At 45.5% G+C, this 13,648-nt stretch overlaps 1 protein-coding gene across 2 annotated transcripts in view; it reads left to right on the top strand.

The window, feature by feature from the left end:
* The window catches only part of MXI1 (MAX interactor 1, dimerization protein), a gene marked incomplete at its 5' end in the record, with an annotated part of 58,174 nt that extends 47,991 nt beyond the window's left edge, over positions 1–10,183 (top strand). For both annotated transcript variants that reach the window (XM_082486385.1, XM_082486386.1), the window contains 3 exons: positions 5,434–5,548; positions 6,735–6,906; positions 8,284–10,183. In XM_082486385.1, the coding sequence (XP_082342511.1) occupies positions 5,434–5,548; positions 6,735–6,906; positions 8,284–8,447 (451 nt within the window). In that variant the 3' untranslated portion in view covers positions 8,448–10,183. The remainder of the gene's footprint in view (positions 1–5,433; positions 5,549–6,734; positions 6,907–8,283) is intronic.
* Between the last annotated feature and the right edge of the window lie 3,465 nt (positions 10,184–13,648).

The following is a 13,648-nucleotide window of genomic DNA, read 5'->3' as shown; positions in this document are numbered from 1 at the left end:
AGTGTGCGTGTGTGTGTTTTGCAGCTGTTCAGGCCTTGATTCAGCAAAGTCTATCAGCAGTGTCTGACTAGGGGATACTGCTGAATGTGGTAAACCTGCTGCTTCAGAGCTGAGTGTGCACCTGTGTTTGAACCCTCAGCAGAGAAAGTTTCTTGTATCAGTTTCCATCGCTTCTGCCTATGGTGGAAGCTGGAAAAAAAAACCTACAAACCCAAAACCTGTCCTAGCAAAGAAGCTGCAGTCTCTCCAGGGGCTGGCCCTGGCAGGGGGCTTCTCGGGCATTGGAGGTAGGTAGCTAGCCCCTGTGTAGCCCCTTTGTGACCAGCAGACACAGGGCTTGGAGCTGCCACCACAGGTCCCTCAGCTCTCTAGGGACCTCACAGGCAGGGAAGAGGCTGATGGCTTTGTGCCTGGCTTGTTGTGGTGTAGAGTGGTGGGGTAGGTTGATTCCTACCCAAACCCCTCAAAAATGGCCTCAGAGGAGTGGGGGAAGGAAACGTGGATTTTTGTTTTTTTTTTTGCACCCACACCTTTTTCTGCACTGCAGTTTTGATCCAGGCAAAAGGGAGCCCAGTTCCTGCAGTGGGATTTGGGTGCATATGAGACAGCTGAAGCTGTGAGCAAAAAGCAGGCATAAATAAAGGCTTCCTCCTCGTGCTTTATATAATCAGAGCAGATGATGTCATTGGGAGCTGGAGAGGAGAGCAGGCTGTGAAATTACAGCCCTCTGCAGCCAGGCAGAACCAAGCGCAAGGAGGGGCTGCGCTGAGCAAGGGCCAGGCTCCTCTCTGATGGAGGCTCAGGACAGGGTGCCTGGGGGCTCAGGCTTGGAGGGGAGCTGGGGGGAGTAGAAATAGATAATCCAAATACAGTCAGAAGCTGCTGCACAGGCACAAAGAGAAAAGGGGGAGAACAGCACATGCCCACTGGGCAGCAGTGGGGCTGCCATTTTTGGGGCCAGCACCCCCTTCTTCCACATGTATAGCTTGTTGCAGATCGGCTGGCAGGGCTGTGAGGCAGCTGGGCTTGCTCATCCCTCTTCTGCTTCAGTCTCCTGGCCCGTCTGTTTAAGGGCTGATGTACCTTTTCCCACAGCAGCTCCTGGCAGAGAAGAGGGGGCATCCTTGCTCTACTTACCTTCCGCATCCCAGAGAAACTTACTTCTAGGCTTCTCCTGGCACTGCACAGGGGAGGAAGCAGAAGCGGCAGAGGGGCTCTGTCCCAGCCAGAATTGCCAGGTAGAACAGGGTAAAAGGCTGTCCTCAGCTCTTTGGGACAGAGGTGCGTGTTAGGCTCTGGTTTTCTGAAGCCTGTTGTATACTTTGCTCCTTTTCTGGCCACCCTGATGCCCCATGTGGGAATCTCAAATAGGAATCTTCCCCTTCGTTAGGCTGAGCAGGAGGGTGGCACCAGGCTGATCTCTGGGGAAAGAGGAGAGCCCCCTCCTTTCAAATCCTCCATGAATTCTTTCTTCAGCACATCCAGTACTTACTATATGCTCAGGGTGCTGCTGTGAGAGCCTCATTTTTTTCCAAGGCCACTTAGGCAGGAGAAAGGGCTCCAGTTTCTGCCATCTCCCTTGTAGCTAGCGTGCAAAGGCTTCGACCTCGGCTGAAACTGGAATTCTCCTTCTGTCATCTTCTGTCTTCCCTGGGATCAAGGCAGGGAGACGCAGCAGCCCTTCGCGCCAAGCCTGGGTTGTTTCTCTGTTACATAACAATATGGGCATTTAGACTTGTTTTTCCAGATATTGGCAGATGCGTCAAATATTGGCATAATCCAGTGGTTTACATGGAAAGCCGTCTGGCTCTGTCTGGAGCCTGCACAATGCTGGTATTTTCATTGAATGCAAGAGCCTGCAGCATTGTCAAAGCCACATTGCAACAGAGTCCAGGTAAACAAAGGGAAAAGATGTTCATGTCATGGCCTGATCTGTAGGATTACAGCTGTCCAGGTACAGCTCCAGGACTTGATAAGAAAGATTAATAGGTTTGTGATTGCTTTCTCTCTGAAATGGTCTTTTACCTTAGTTTGCTGTCATGCTTTTGAGATCTGGAGTTTTATTTCTGGGTTTTACTGAAGCCACCCATCAGTGTGTCAGACCTGCCTGTGTGCGCTGTGCTTTACGAACCCATCATGGTCCACTTGGGCTGCTGGAAGTTGAGAGAGGTCAGGGACTGTGACCAGGTTAGACTTTAAAAATAAAAAGGCAAAGTATTGAACACTGCGGAGGGGAGAGAGCTGGGGAAGCTGTTTGATTTGATCTCTCTGAAGAGAGGTAACATGCTTGTGTACCAGAACAGTTTGTGAGCTTGGTTGCTCTTTGCTATCCCAGCCGCACTGGGCGAGGGACCTCCCGAGCAGCTCTACCAGTGTCATCCCCAGCAGCAGGAGGTGACTGCTGGGTCTGAAGGGCCTGACTGTCCCTGGTCTGCTCCAGCCTGCGCACTGAGGCTGTCCCACTGCTGTATGCTAATATAAAGCCCTGTGCATTTCCCTTGGTTAGGCTGTGGTTGGAGATACAAGTGCATCTTACATTTGCGGTGGCATCAAAACTCAGTGGGGCTCAGCTCTGGGTGCAGTGTAAGGGGAAAATCCAACAGCAGCCCAGAACTGACTGCTTTGGTCAAACCTCTTCCAAACCTGCTTCGGCTCAGCCAACACCACCCACCCCTGCAGTACACTCATTGCCGGAGCCATGCTATGTGCCCTCTTGAGCTTATCAGCTTGCACTCACACCCTCTGTCACAGGCAAGTGTCCCCTCCCAATGCCTGGTGTGCCGGCAGAGGCCATCATCCCTGCTGTGGGCCATGGCCGCCATGGCCTTTGGTGACCAGCCAGCAGAGCTGCTGGCAGGAGTGGGTTCTCTGAAAACCGCATGCGTGAGCCTGGGCCAATCTTCTGGGCTTTGAGAGCCAATGTGTGGATCCAGAACTGGGGGAACGTCTGCTTTGGGGCCACACATGCTGGGGAGGTAACTCTGCCAGCTCCTCCAGTGTCCTCATGAGGACAGACCCTCTGACTGCTTTGTCCTCTCCCTGCCCTTGTCAGCTCCTGCAGAGCGCAGTAAGCTTTGTTGATCCACTGTGGTCCTGGGGCACAACGGGAAGTGTTTCAGTGTCCAGGGTTCTGTTACATGGCTGTATCTTTGCATATAGCTTTCAGGTGCTTAACATGGTTGATCTCACTGAGTCTGCACATAACCTTGCTTTTGATGTGGCAGATCAGTGCCATCGTTTTAACTGCTGTCTCAGCAATTCAGCCAGTGCTCGCTGCTGCCCGAAGCTGATGGCTGGTTCCAAGAATCGCCATTCCTGGTGCAGCACCTTCCCCACTTTCTGGTAAAGCCTCCAGTGCTGAGACTCAGCCCAAAGCTCAGGCTGCAGATATCTTGTCCATTTCTCTGTGTATTCAGGAGTGGGTTGTGATACATTTGGCACTGGTTAGATGTTGATTCCCCCACCTTTTTGTTTTCTGTTGCACAAATAATCTGGTTTTCACCATGGGCTGGGAGCTGCTCTTGCCCAGCAGGGCAGGGGGGACTCTGCAGTCCCTACCTGTAGCAGGTGCTCTGTAGCAAGTCCCCTGTTAGGTGGAACCAGCCCTGCTCCTCAGTCCCCAGATCTGTGGACACATCTTTAGCTCTGCTCAAGCTGCATTGTTAACATGGGCCGGTCCTGTAAATTGAAGTGTAAGAGACACATACTGCTTTGTGCTGCAGGTTGATGGCTGCGCTCTGACAGCTCTGACTCGGTAACTTGCCTTTGCAGCCACTCAGAAAATCTGTTGCATAGCCAAAGGTGGGTTCAAAACCCAGAATGTCTTTAACCACAAGATCCTCCTCCTTTCTCTAGCTGCAGGAAGTCAGTGTCTAATTTCCCATCAGATGACATGAACTATAGTGCCAGTATGAACCAGCAATGCTTTTTCATTGCTGACCCTACAGGTCATGAGACATTGGGCAAACACCTGTATTGGGTGCACACAACTCCTGTTGACCAAGCTCTACATTGAAAATGGGCTTCCTGGTAGAAAAAATCCCCCCATGTCAGTCATATGGATTTAATGTCAATAGGGTTTGCCCTAGAGCAAGATGAGAAGTAAAAGATGAGATTGATCTGATTACTATTTTTTCAGTTTGATTTTTGGATTATGATCTCCCTTTTCCCACCCCTCTGGATGTTAATATTTAATGAAAAACACATGTTCTTCAAGGCCCTTGCTGGTCATGCACAGCCCTGTGGCTGTTCTTGAGACAGAATGATGGACCCTTTGTAAAGAGATTTATAATAGAAACAGTGAGGAGCTCACAGCTACAGCACCACTAGTGAACAGTCCCCTGCACTGACAGTTCATCAGCAAAACCCCTGACCCTTCCACCCTTAATCATCCTTGCTTGTCACTGACATAATTGCCTGATTACAGACTCCTCTCCCCCATCCCTTTCGAACTGGATGCAATAGTGAATTTGAAAAACAAATGGAAATGAACTGTCCATGCTCTTTTCCTTTTTTTCCTTTTTTTCTTTTTTTTTTTTTTTTTTTATTCCCCTGCATAGAGATGGATCAGGCTAAGATTCAGTTTCTTTGTGCATGAGCAGGGGCAGGGATAGGCTTTCAGGACTCTTTTGCACCGGTGTTTCTTACATGTGAATGGTGGAGCTGATGTCATTGTGTTATTGACTGGGATGACAAGTTTGGACATAAATCATTAATGTCTGGGAAAGAGAGAGGGAGGGGAAAAAGGCAACCCACACTTGATAGTCGTCCATAAATCTGCTGTTCATTCCTGCATACGTGATACAGAAGAGGAGACAGCGGGAACAGCTTTCCTGTGCAGCCTGCGGATGATATGCTTTGCCACTGCTGCCTAAACCACTTTCCCCAGAACGTGTTTCCATATTGTGGAAGATTGTTTGGGTGTTTTGGGCTGACCATTTTTGTCATGAATCTTCTCAATTTTGTGCAAAAGGACGGTGCTTAGATCAGTTTATAGCAAATGTCCCCAAGCCAGCAACGCACAAGTGCGTGCGGGGTAGCAGTCATTCAAAACAGCTTTCACAAAAGTTCTTCTCAACAAAACAGACAGCAAATAGCTGAGAGAGAGATAGAGGAAACCCACGAGATACTTGTGCCATTTGCCTGTGTGCCTTACTCCTGCACAAAGTTCATCCAGATGAGTCAGATTATCACTTCAGACAGCAAGAAAATAAACAGTGTCTGTCAGAGGTTAGCAATAATGCAAGTATTGGAGAGCAGCTAATGTTTGCAGTGTAAATAGTTTAGTGGCAGTCTGTCCTGGTACCTGTGGGGAATCTTGTGATGTGTGGAAAGAGGGAGACATGAAAACTGCCTCGTAGGAGGGAAGTAGAGAAGGAAATTACATTCCCTTTCTGAAAGCATAGCTCTGAACCTCCTCTTCTCCCCTTGCAGCCGAGCTCACCTCCGCCTGTGTCTAGAACGCTTAAAAGTTCTGATACCGCTAGGACCAGACTGCACCAGGCATACAACGCTTGGGCTGCTCAACAAAGCCAAAGCACATATCAAGGTAAGAGCTGCTTTTCCCAACTGTTTTCAATCTGGGCTGTTGGGAGGTGCAATTCAATTGCTCACACTTGCTGCCTAGAGGTAACTCGGTTGAAGGAGACTAACACCTTTTTTAAAAAAAAAAAAAAAGTCAAGCAAGCTTTGCCCCTTTGGTCAATCATTTATCATTGCTGCAAGCCACACTGTTGGAAGAGTCCGTAATGAACTCCATTAACTATGGAAATGATTGATTTGGGGAGCAGGGGTCTTGTTCTGTATTGTGATTTGTGATCGTTCATTGACAGCTGCATCTCTTTAAAGAAAAACATACTTACTGTTGAATGCATTTTGATGGGAAATGCAGCTTTTTTTTTCTGATGTGCTAGTGAGTTTCCCCTGCTGAAGCATTAGCACAAACCACAAGAGTGTGAGACAGCATTGGCTTGCTGAGGTTTCATGTGTGAACCTGCCAGCTAGCCCAGTGCTCTTTCACTTTTGGCAGAGCAAAGCATGAAAAGAAAATGCAGCATTGTTAGTATCTGGAAGAGGCTGAAGTGCTTTGTTGCAGGTCAGGATAGCGGGCGGGAGGATGGGTGGTGAAGGAGAAAAAGCACTGCCGAAGGGACAGAGTTAGCCTGAAATGACTCCTTATGCAATGTGCTTGTTGTAGGAAACAAAGAACAGTGCCCTGGTAGATTTCCCAGCTGTGATCAAAGAAATCTGTAGTAGGTTATGTAAATCTCTTACTGAATAGAAAACTGTTTCTGAGAAATCCTACTAAACCATGCAGCAAGGAATACAGAACTCCCAGGGCACGTTTTTATGTTACAGTGGATCATAACCCTGAATTGGTTTGGTTAAGGGAATTGAGGCCCCTTCGTGGACAGATTGGGTAATGCAAGTGGCTGAACCCATGTGGAATGACCCACAAACTGCTGCAATTCAAATTGTTTCCCCTGGAGAGCCTCTGTCCTTAGAGACTTTTTATACTAATGTGTATGACTTATCAGTACTTGGGAGGTGGAAAAGATGTGAGGAGATGGCATTGTTGTTGGAGACTGCAAGGCAGCTTGATTCCAGGCTCTTTTGCAGCTTAAATCCTTCTGGGACCTGGGAACTTCTAAGCAAATCAGGTGGCTGGGCAGTGGAGGTGGGAGGGAAGGGGAAAAGGATGAAACTAATTATTGAGTCATATTTGGTCATGTCAGAAACTTGAAGAGACTGACAGGAGAAGCCAACACCAGCTTGAGAACCTGGAACGAGAACACAGATTCCTAAAGAGAAGACTGGAACAACTACAGGGTCCTCAGGAGATAGAGCGAATACGAATGGACAGCATTGGATCTACCATTTCCTCGGATCGCTCGGACTCGGAGCGAGGTGGGTGTTGCTGAACTAGCACTGAATCCCCAGGACTCTGCAAAAATAAGGGCATGAGATTCATCCATTTCTTGTCTCTCAGCTAACCCCTTCTTACTGCCTTTGGTATTTAGGCTACCAATTTTGCTCACACACACACATATATATATATACACACTCACATATGTACATATATATGGAGAATTTAGTATTTTGCATGAAGTCTGGAAGAAGTGTTGTTATTGTCAACTAGAGCTGATTTCTGTGGCATTTAAAATGACCTGTTTCTCTGAAAAGCACTTCAAAATGCTGAAGCATTAGTAAGGAACAATAATGTGACCACAAGATGGTAGCTAAATACCTGATGGTAAAGTTGAGATATCCATTGTGCTCCTTGGTCTACTGAATCTCTCAGCAGCACAAAGAGGAAAATCTAAGAAGGTATTAGTGGGACTGAAACAGATGTTGCAAAGCAGCATCCAGCTTCTCATTCTGTATTTGGGCCACAGTATAACAAAGGTAGCATGGTATAACCAAGCAAACAGAACCAAGCAAATTGCCTTTTAAAATTCATGGAGTCATTCTACATCCCCCCTGCTTTTTTTTCACAAGCTTCTCATAGAACTCATAGTCTTAGTTAAAACTGAATAGAGATGATCTGAATAGCTAACTGAATTCAGATAACTTTCTTTTAAAATATCTCAGCTGTGGAGAGATATTTAGGTACAATAGATGGTTTGATACCTAATGACAGACCCAAAGATGCTGTATAGTTTGGATGTGAGTCTGTAGTTTAAAAAAAAAAAAAAAGTCCTTTTGGAAAGTTCCTAAATGGTATGGGAACCAAGATATCTGGTTACCTAGGTCTCTGCTTTCTAAGTCATTCTTAAAAATAAGATTTATGTTCTAAAATCCACAGAGCATCTCTGAGAGTAACCCCGGTCCCCATAGTAATGCATTGTAATGCCCCGTATTAGTGATACCAGCTTTGGCAACATGATATCAAGCAAGTAGTACATTTCAGGGTAAATTTCATGCTCCATTTTCTCTGTTGCCCTCTGTTTTATCTCTTTGTTGCCGGGGTAGTAGAGCTCCAAAGAAAGAGGTAGCAGAACAAGTTCAGTGCATGGGGTGGCCCACCTATGCTGATACGTGGCCTGCACCCTGGAGGAGTCAAATCCCTTTGCCAAGCCCTGAGGAAAAAGTCCAAGCTGCTGTCAAGTCTTTCTATAAATCTTGTCAACAGCCCATCCCACTCCAAGGGAGAACACTGCAAGTCTTCCTGCTGGACTGCTGCTTCATCCCTGACTGGGGGAGTCCTGGCAGCTTGCTGGCTTGAAGGGAGCAGTTGGATCTGTGGTGCTAACCTGTGTGCATTTCTCTCATTTTTCTTTTTAGAAGAGATTGAAGTGGACGTTGAAAGCACAGAGTTCTCCCATGGAGAAGTGGACAATATCAGCACAACCAGCATCAGTGACATTGATGATCACAGCAGCTTGCAGAGTATTGGGAGTGACGAGGGTTACTCCAGTGCCAGTGTCAAGCTCTCGTTTGCTTCCTAGAACCAAGTGAGACAAGAGTGCAGGGAGAATGATTTCACTGAGGTTAATAAACTGGGTCGTAGATGCCAGTATCCTCTTTCAGAAATGACATATTGACAGCTAGTCCTGGAGAGACCTGTATATAAAGCTTTTCGGGTAAAGGAAGCCTCCACAGAAACCCACATGTGTTCACTTGGTCACGTTACCAATCTCAATTCCTGCTGGCAAAAAGTTAGGCCAAACACTAGTCCCTTTGAAGTCACTGAAAGCCATTTGTTTCTGTGGGACCTGGATCTAGACCTTAGTGGTGAAACACTTTCTTTTGAATTTATTTGTTTGAAAGAGGATACTAGAGACTCATCCCTCTCTTTCTGTCATGAGATCTGAGAAATGTCAGAATTTCTTATATTGCATTCGGGTTGAACAACCTAGTTGAGGCCCTTCTGAAGAGCTTTTCTGGTCCTAAAAGGACCGTGTCCTACAGTTTATCACAATCCAATGCTGTCGTAATGTACTAGGAAATCTAAGAAGGCTTATGTAGCCTAGGAATAACAGTGATCATAATGATTAATGTCTCATTCTGTGCCCAGAGAGAGAGGGGCGGCAAAGAGAGATGTTCAGGAGAGAACACCATTCAGCTCAGCTTTCTTTTGGACATCATTTAAAAAGCAAGTACCTCTGATGCGTGGCTAAAGCAAGAGGTACACACTTGTAATCTACCAGCACATCATGGGCTGTGTCATGCCTCAGGCTGTGACACTGACAGCAGATCTCCCGGTAGATGCGTGCTCATACGCAGGCACACAACCAGCTGAGGACAGAAAGAAACCAGCACATATGAGAGGTGATATGCCAGAAAGTCATGCCCAGATACTGAGCCACTATGACCTTTTTATTTGAAGAGATTTTTTGATAAACATTTGTAAATGTGTTGGGAGGGAAAACACCCCAAGTCTGATGCGTCTTTTTAGAGCTCGTCCATATGAAACCTTAGATGTCTTTTATATGAATTTATGCCATGAAAAGATCTCTGTTTTGATGAAGCACTTGACCCAATGAAATGCAAAGATGCTTTTTGCCATGCACACAATGGATGAAGGCTGTGCTAGCTGGAAGAGGCCAGGTTTGGTGGGGGTTTCTTTGGTTTTCTTTTTAGAATCATTCCCTTTGCTGACTTTTGAAGTTCCAGTCCAGTAGTTAACCTAGTTAAGCTCAGCACGTCTCTCATGTTAATGTAACGTTTTTACTGCACGTCCTGTTCCCAAGGGCCTTGCCATCTTGTCTGTGCAGGTGCTGTTAAGAGCTATTATAGCAAATGTTTTTCTAATTTTCTCAGAGACGAGCATTCTAACCTGCACTTTGAGGGCTTTGCTTTTTTTATTTTTGTCTTTTTAATGGCCAGGATTATTTTGTTTTCCAAGTTTTAAAAACCTTAATAGAGTCCTCACCTATGGCATTGTTTGAGACTTTGTATATCCTTAAGTAATTTAACTACCCCTCATTACTAAGAAAAAAAAAAAAAAGGAAAAATGCTTTATAAAATTCATAACTTATTGCTGATTTGAATGGGTTGTTAATTTCAGTCCTTTAGATTTTATTTTATTGTTTTAGGTAGGGTTGGGCAAAAAGAGGTAAAATAAAATAAAAAAAATAAAGACAACCATGTTTAGCAGTGCAGTGGAATTGTGTTTAAATGTTAGCATATGGTCCCCATTAAAGTAGCACTTTAACGCCATTAAACATTTCTGTATCTGAAATGAGTCGTGTTCTTCCATCTTGGTTATTTGTATCACTTTAGCAGACTCTGTTCTACTTGTGCCCTTCAATCCTGCGATGAGAATATCCTGAGCGAGTCTGCTGTAGACTGTTGCATTATGAGAAGTTGCCTGTGTTTAAATACGCTGATGTTTCCCCCACTCTCCTCCAAAATGTGTCATCCCCTGTAAGAGTCACAACACACAATAATCTTTCCCTGGCTGTAATGGAAGATTTCTGTTTGGTTTGTTTTTTTAAAATTAATTTGCTTACTAATTCTGGATCAGGTTGCTGTTGTTGAATCTGTATTCCCTTGTGTGTATGTAATCCAGCAGCTCAGTACATCTGTTCTTCTTCCTTCTGGGAGGTGACCTGGCAAGAGCAGGAGTCTGCCACAGACTGAATTGAGCTCTAGGTTAACAAAAGGGGCCTGAGGGTTTTCAAAGAAGAAATGCTGCTTGGACTTTGTTTGGGGTCCATATAATCTCTGGATGACGCAAGGTTTGGGACAGTCTTCTGAGTGATGAAAAGTGGGAAACTTTAGCTGGAGCAAGGTCTGATTTATTTATTCATCATTATTATTGTTATTATTCTCTTAGAAAGTGTTGACCACTGGCAGCCCTGTTGCTGAGGAGTTGAATACCAGTGGGATTTATTTATTTACGACCCTTTTTCTGTAGCTGTCCCAGCATCTCCTCCTTCTTGTTATGCCTGTTTGTTTTAAATGGCCACTTGAGAAAGACATATCGCAGCTGAGAAATGCTGAAGTTCAAGGGGTGGGTAATGGCTTTGTTCTCCTAGCTGGTATAAAACAGTGCCATGTCTATGGTTGGAATAAACATACTCTTCTTGATGCACCCCAGGATGCCATTTGCCTTCTTGGCCACCAGGGCACATTGCTGGCTCATGGTCATCCTGTTGTCCACTGGGAGTCCCAGGTCCCTTTCCACAGAGCTGCTCTTAAGGAAGTCAGCCCCCAACATGTACTGATGCATGACGTTATTCCTCCCCAGATGCAAGACCCTACACTTGCCCTTGTTGAACTTCATTAGGTTCCTCTCTGCCCAACTCTCCAGCCTGTCCAGGTCACACTGTATGGTGGCACAGCCTTCCTTCTCTTCTTGAAGAGATCCAATACAGCATCAAACTTGCTGGTTTTCCCCAGAAAAGTGCTCACAGCAGCTGACTGTCTGTTTTGTCCAAACTCTGTCCTTAAAAAAAAATAAATAAAATGTTATTTTCATTCACCCCAAAAGATAAAGGCACTGAAAGCGTGTTGCTGTGTGGGTTCCCAACTCTGGTATTTTTTTCACGCACAAGTGTGGGGTTTGTGCTGCTTCTGAGCCTTTGTTTTACTACTCTGCTAGTAGAGTGTAAAGGGAAACGCTTCACTCCCAGTCTCCTATGTGGCCATAGGTGTCTGTCTGCCACCTTAACTAGTTCTATCCAGAATAATGCTTATTCTTGCCACGTGGTAATTTGGACATGGAATCACATTTTTCCTTTCATCTTTGCAAAGTTGTGTGAGGGGTTTTTTATGTTTTGCTTTATGGGTGCTATTGTTTTTCTGCTTTGTTTTTGTGTTTGTGGAGCGACGGAAGCCCTAAATCTATTCTCTGATTAATTTTACAAGAATAAGGTGTCTTTTCCTGTAAAAACAGAATCAGATGTACTTTCCTTAGGCAACTTGCCCACACTGTAGAGAGTCTCAAATGCAGCTGTGCGCACAGCCCCCTCATAAGCTTGTTCTGTCAAGTCCTCCCCCTGTAAATGAGATCCCTGGTGGGTCCTTTTGCTGTGGACAAACCCATTAAAACGACCATCCAGCATTTTCCTTCTTTTGACACAAGTGTATTACAGTATGTCATCTCGCGTCTGCAGCCAAGGTGGAGATGACTATCTGGCTGCATTTGTCACGGTTATCCTGTGGTGAGTTGTCACCTGGAGGTCATTTTAATGTCCATTCCATTAGAGGCCTGTCAGTGACGAAGGTGGTTTCAAATCTGTCTGTCTCAAGAAATCTGTAGGTCAATAGAAATGGGGTTAACTATACAGACTGATCATTTTCCAGGTTTTGTGGTTGTGTTTTCCTTTTGTGTGCGTGTTTGTTTGCTACCATCTCATTCTTTCCTCCTGCTTTTCTGCTCTTTGTTCTCTTTCACTTGCTGCTCCCAGTGTGTCGGCTGCGTTTCTGTGTTGCCCGGTTGAAATGGATGAAACATTTGGCCTCGGTGGGAGTGGAATCAGTTATGTGCACTAAATGGAGATAGTCTCTCTTCCCCCATCCCCCAGGATCATAAGCTTTTGTTGTTGCATATTTTCTGGCACCAGCCATACATCATTGGAAAGAGAAACTGGGGTCACCTCCTGGAAGGCAATGGTAAAATCCAGGACTTCATTCTGAGGTTAAGGAGGTGATATTAATAATGAAAAAGAAGTCCATAAATAACAGAATAAAATCTGATGATTTTTTTTTCCTGGGGCTTTGTCCTGTGGACAGATTCTGTGGTGAGTGATAAATTCTGTCACCTGGTAGTGACTGAAACTTCTCTGTGTCGGCAATACAGTCTGAGTTGGCCTGTGGGAATGTGGGGGAAGAGATGCGCGTCCTTCTTCCTCTCTATTCACCAGTCTGCACAAAATACTGAGAAAACACTGATGTGCTGTCAAATTTGCTTGAAATTGGCCAACAGATCTGAGTGATGTTTGGGAGGATGAACATGGGAGGGGGGGTGGTTGTCTCCATACACTGCACAGAAACACAGGTTGTTTAATTGGGGATAATACATCAGCACTGACCCTTGTTTCTCTTCTTATTTCCTCCTGAAAAGGAGGTCTGCTAAAAATGTGAAGTTTAAAACTTCGCATCACTTGTATTCCTCACAGAGAACATCTCTTCGGGAAGTAACGTCACTTTTCAGTCTAGGTGAGAGCAAGCCATTTTCTGTCAGCATCTGTCATGGGAAAGCTTTGCACTTCCATATGGACCAAGGAATCATTGCAAGGCGAGTTCAGCACACAAAGGTAAAATTGCTTTGCGAAAGGAAATAACGCGAGTGCTTCCGTGTCACAGAGTCTTCCACTCGAGGATGAGTTTGGACATGTTGGTGAAGCTGCTTAATCAGGTCGTGTGTTAGCAGGTCACTAGCTCGTTGGCTGTGTGGCATGGATGTTTACCATAGTGCTGATGCAAATGTCCCTCCTTATTCTGCCGTCTAAGTGAGGCTTTTTAGAGCGCAGATGAAGATTGGACAAACTGCCATGCACAGAGCAGCACCAGCTGCAAGGCAGTGATACCTCTCTGAGGCCTGGCCCAAGGACATTTTCCATAATCCCAGGTTTAGCGTAACTGTTGGGAGACGTGCAAGTGGCGATTGTTTCACAAAACACTGCCCCAGTGCCAATTCCGGCCCTTGGGACCTCAATGGGAAGTACAGAAGTTTGCTATCGGTTTTATTTTCTAAAAA

The sequence above is a fragment of the Vanellus vanellus genome (assembly GCF_965231255.1).
Source record: "Vanellus vanellus genome assembly, chromosome: 7".
Classification (NCBI taxonomy): domain Eukaryota; kingdom Metazoa; phylum Chordata; class Aves; order Charadriiformes; family Charadriidae; genus Vanellus; species Vanellus vanellus.
This window is presented reverse-complemented; position numbering and strand designations above follow the sequence as displayed.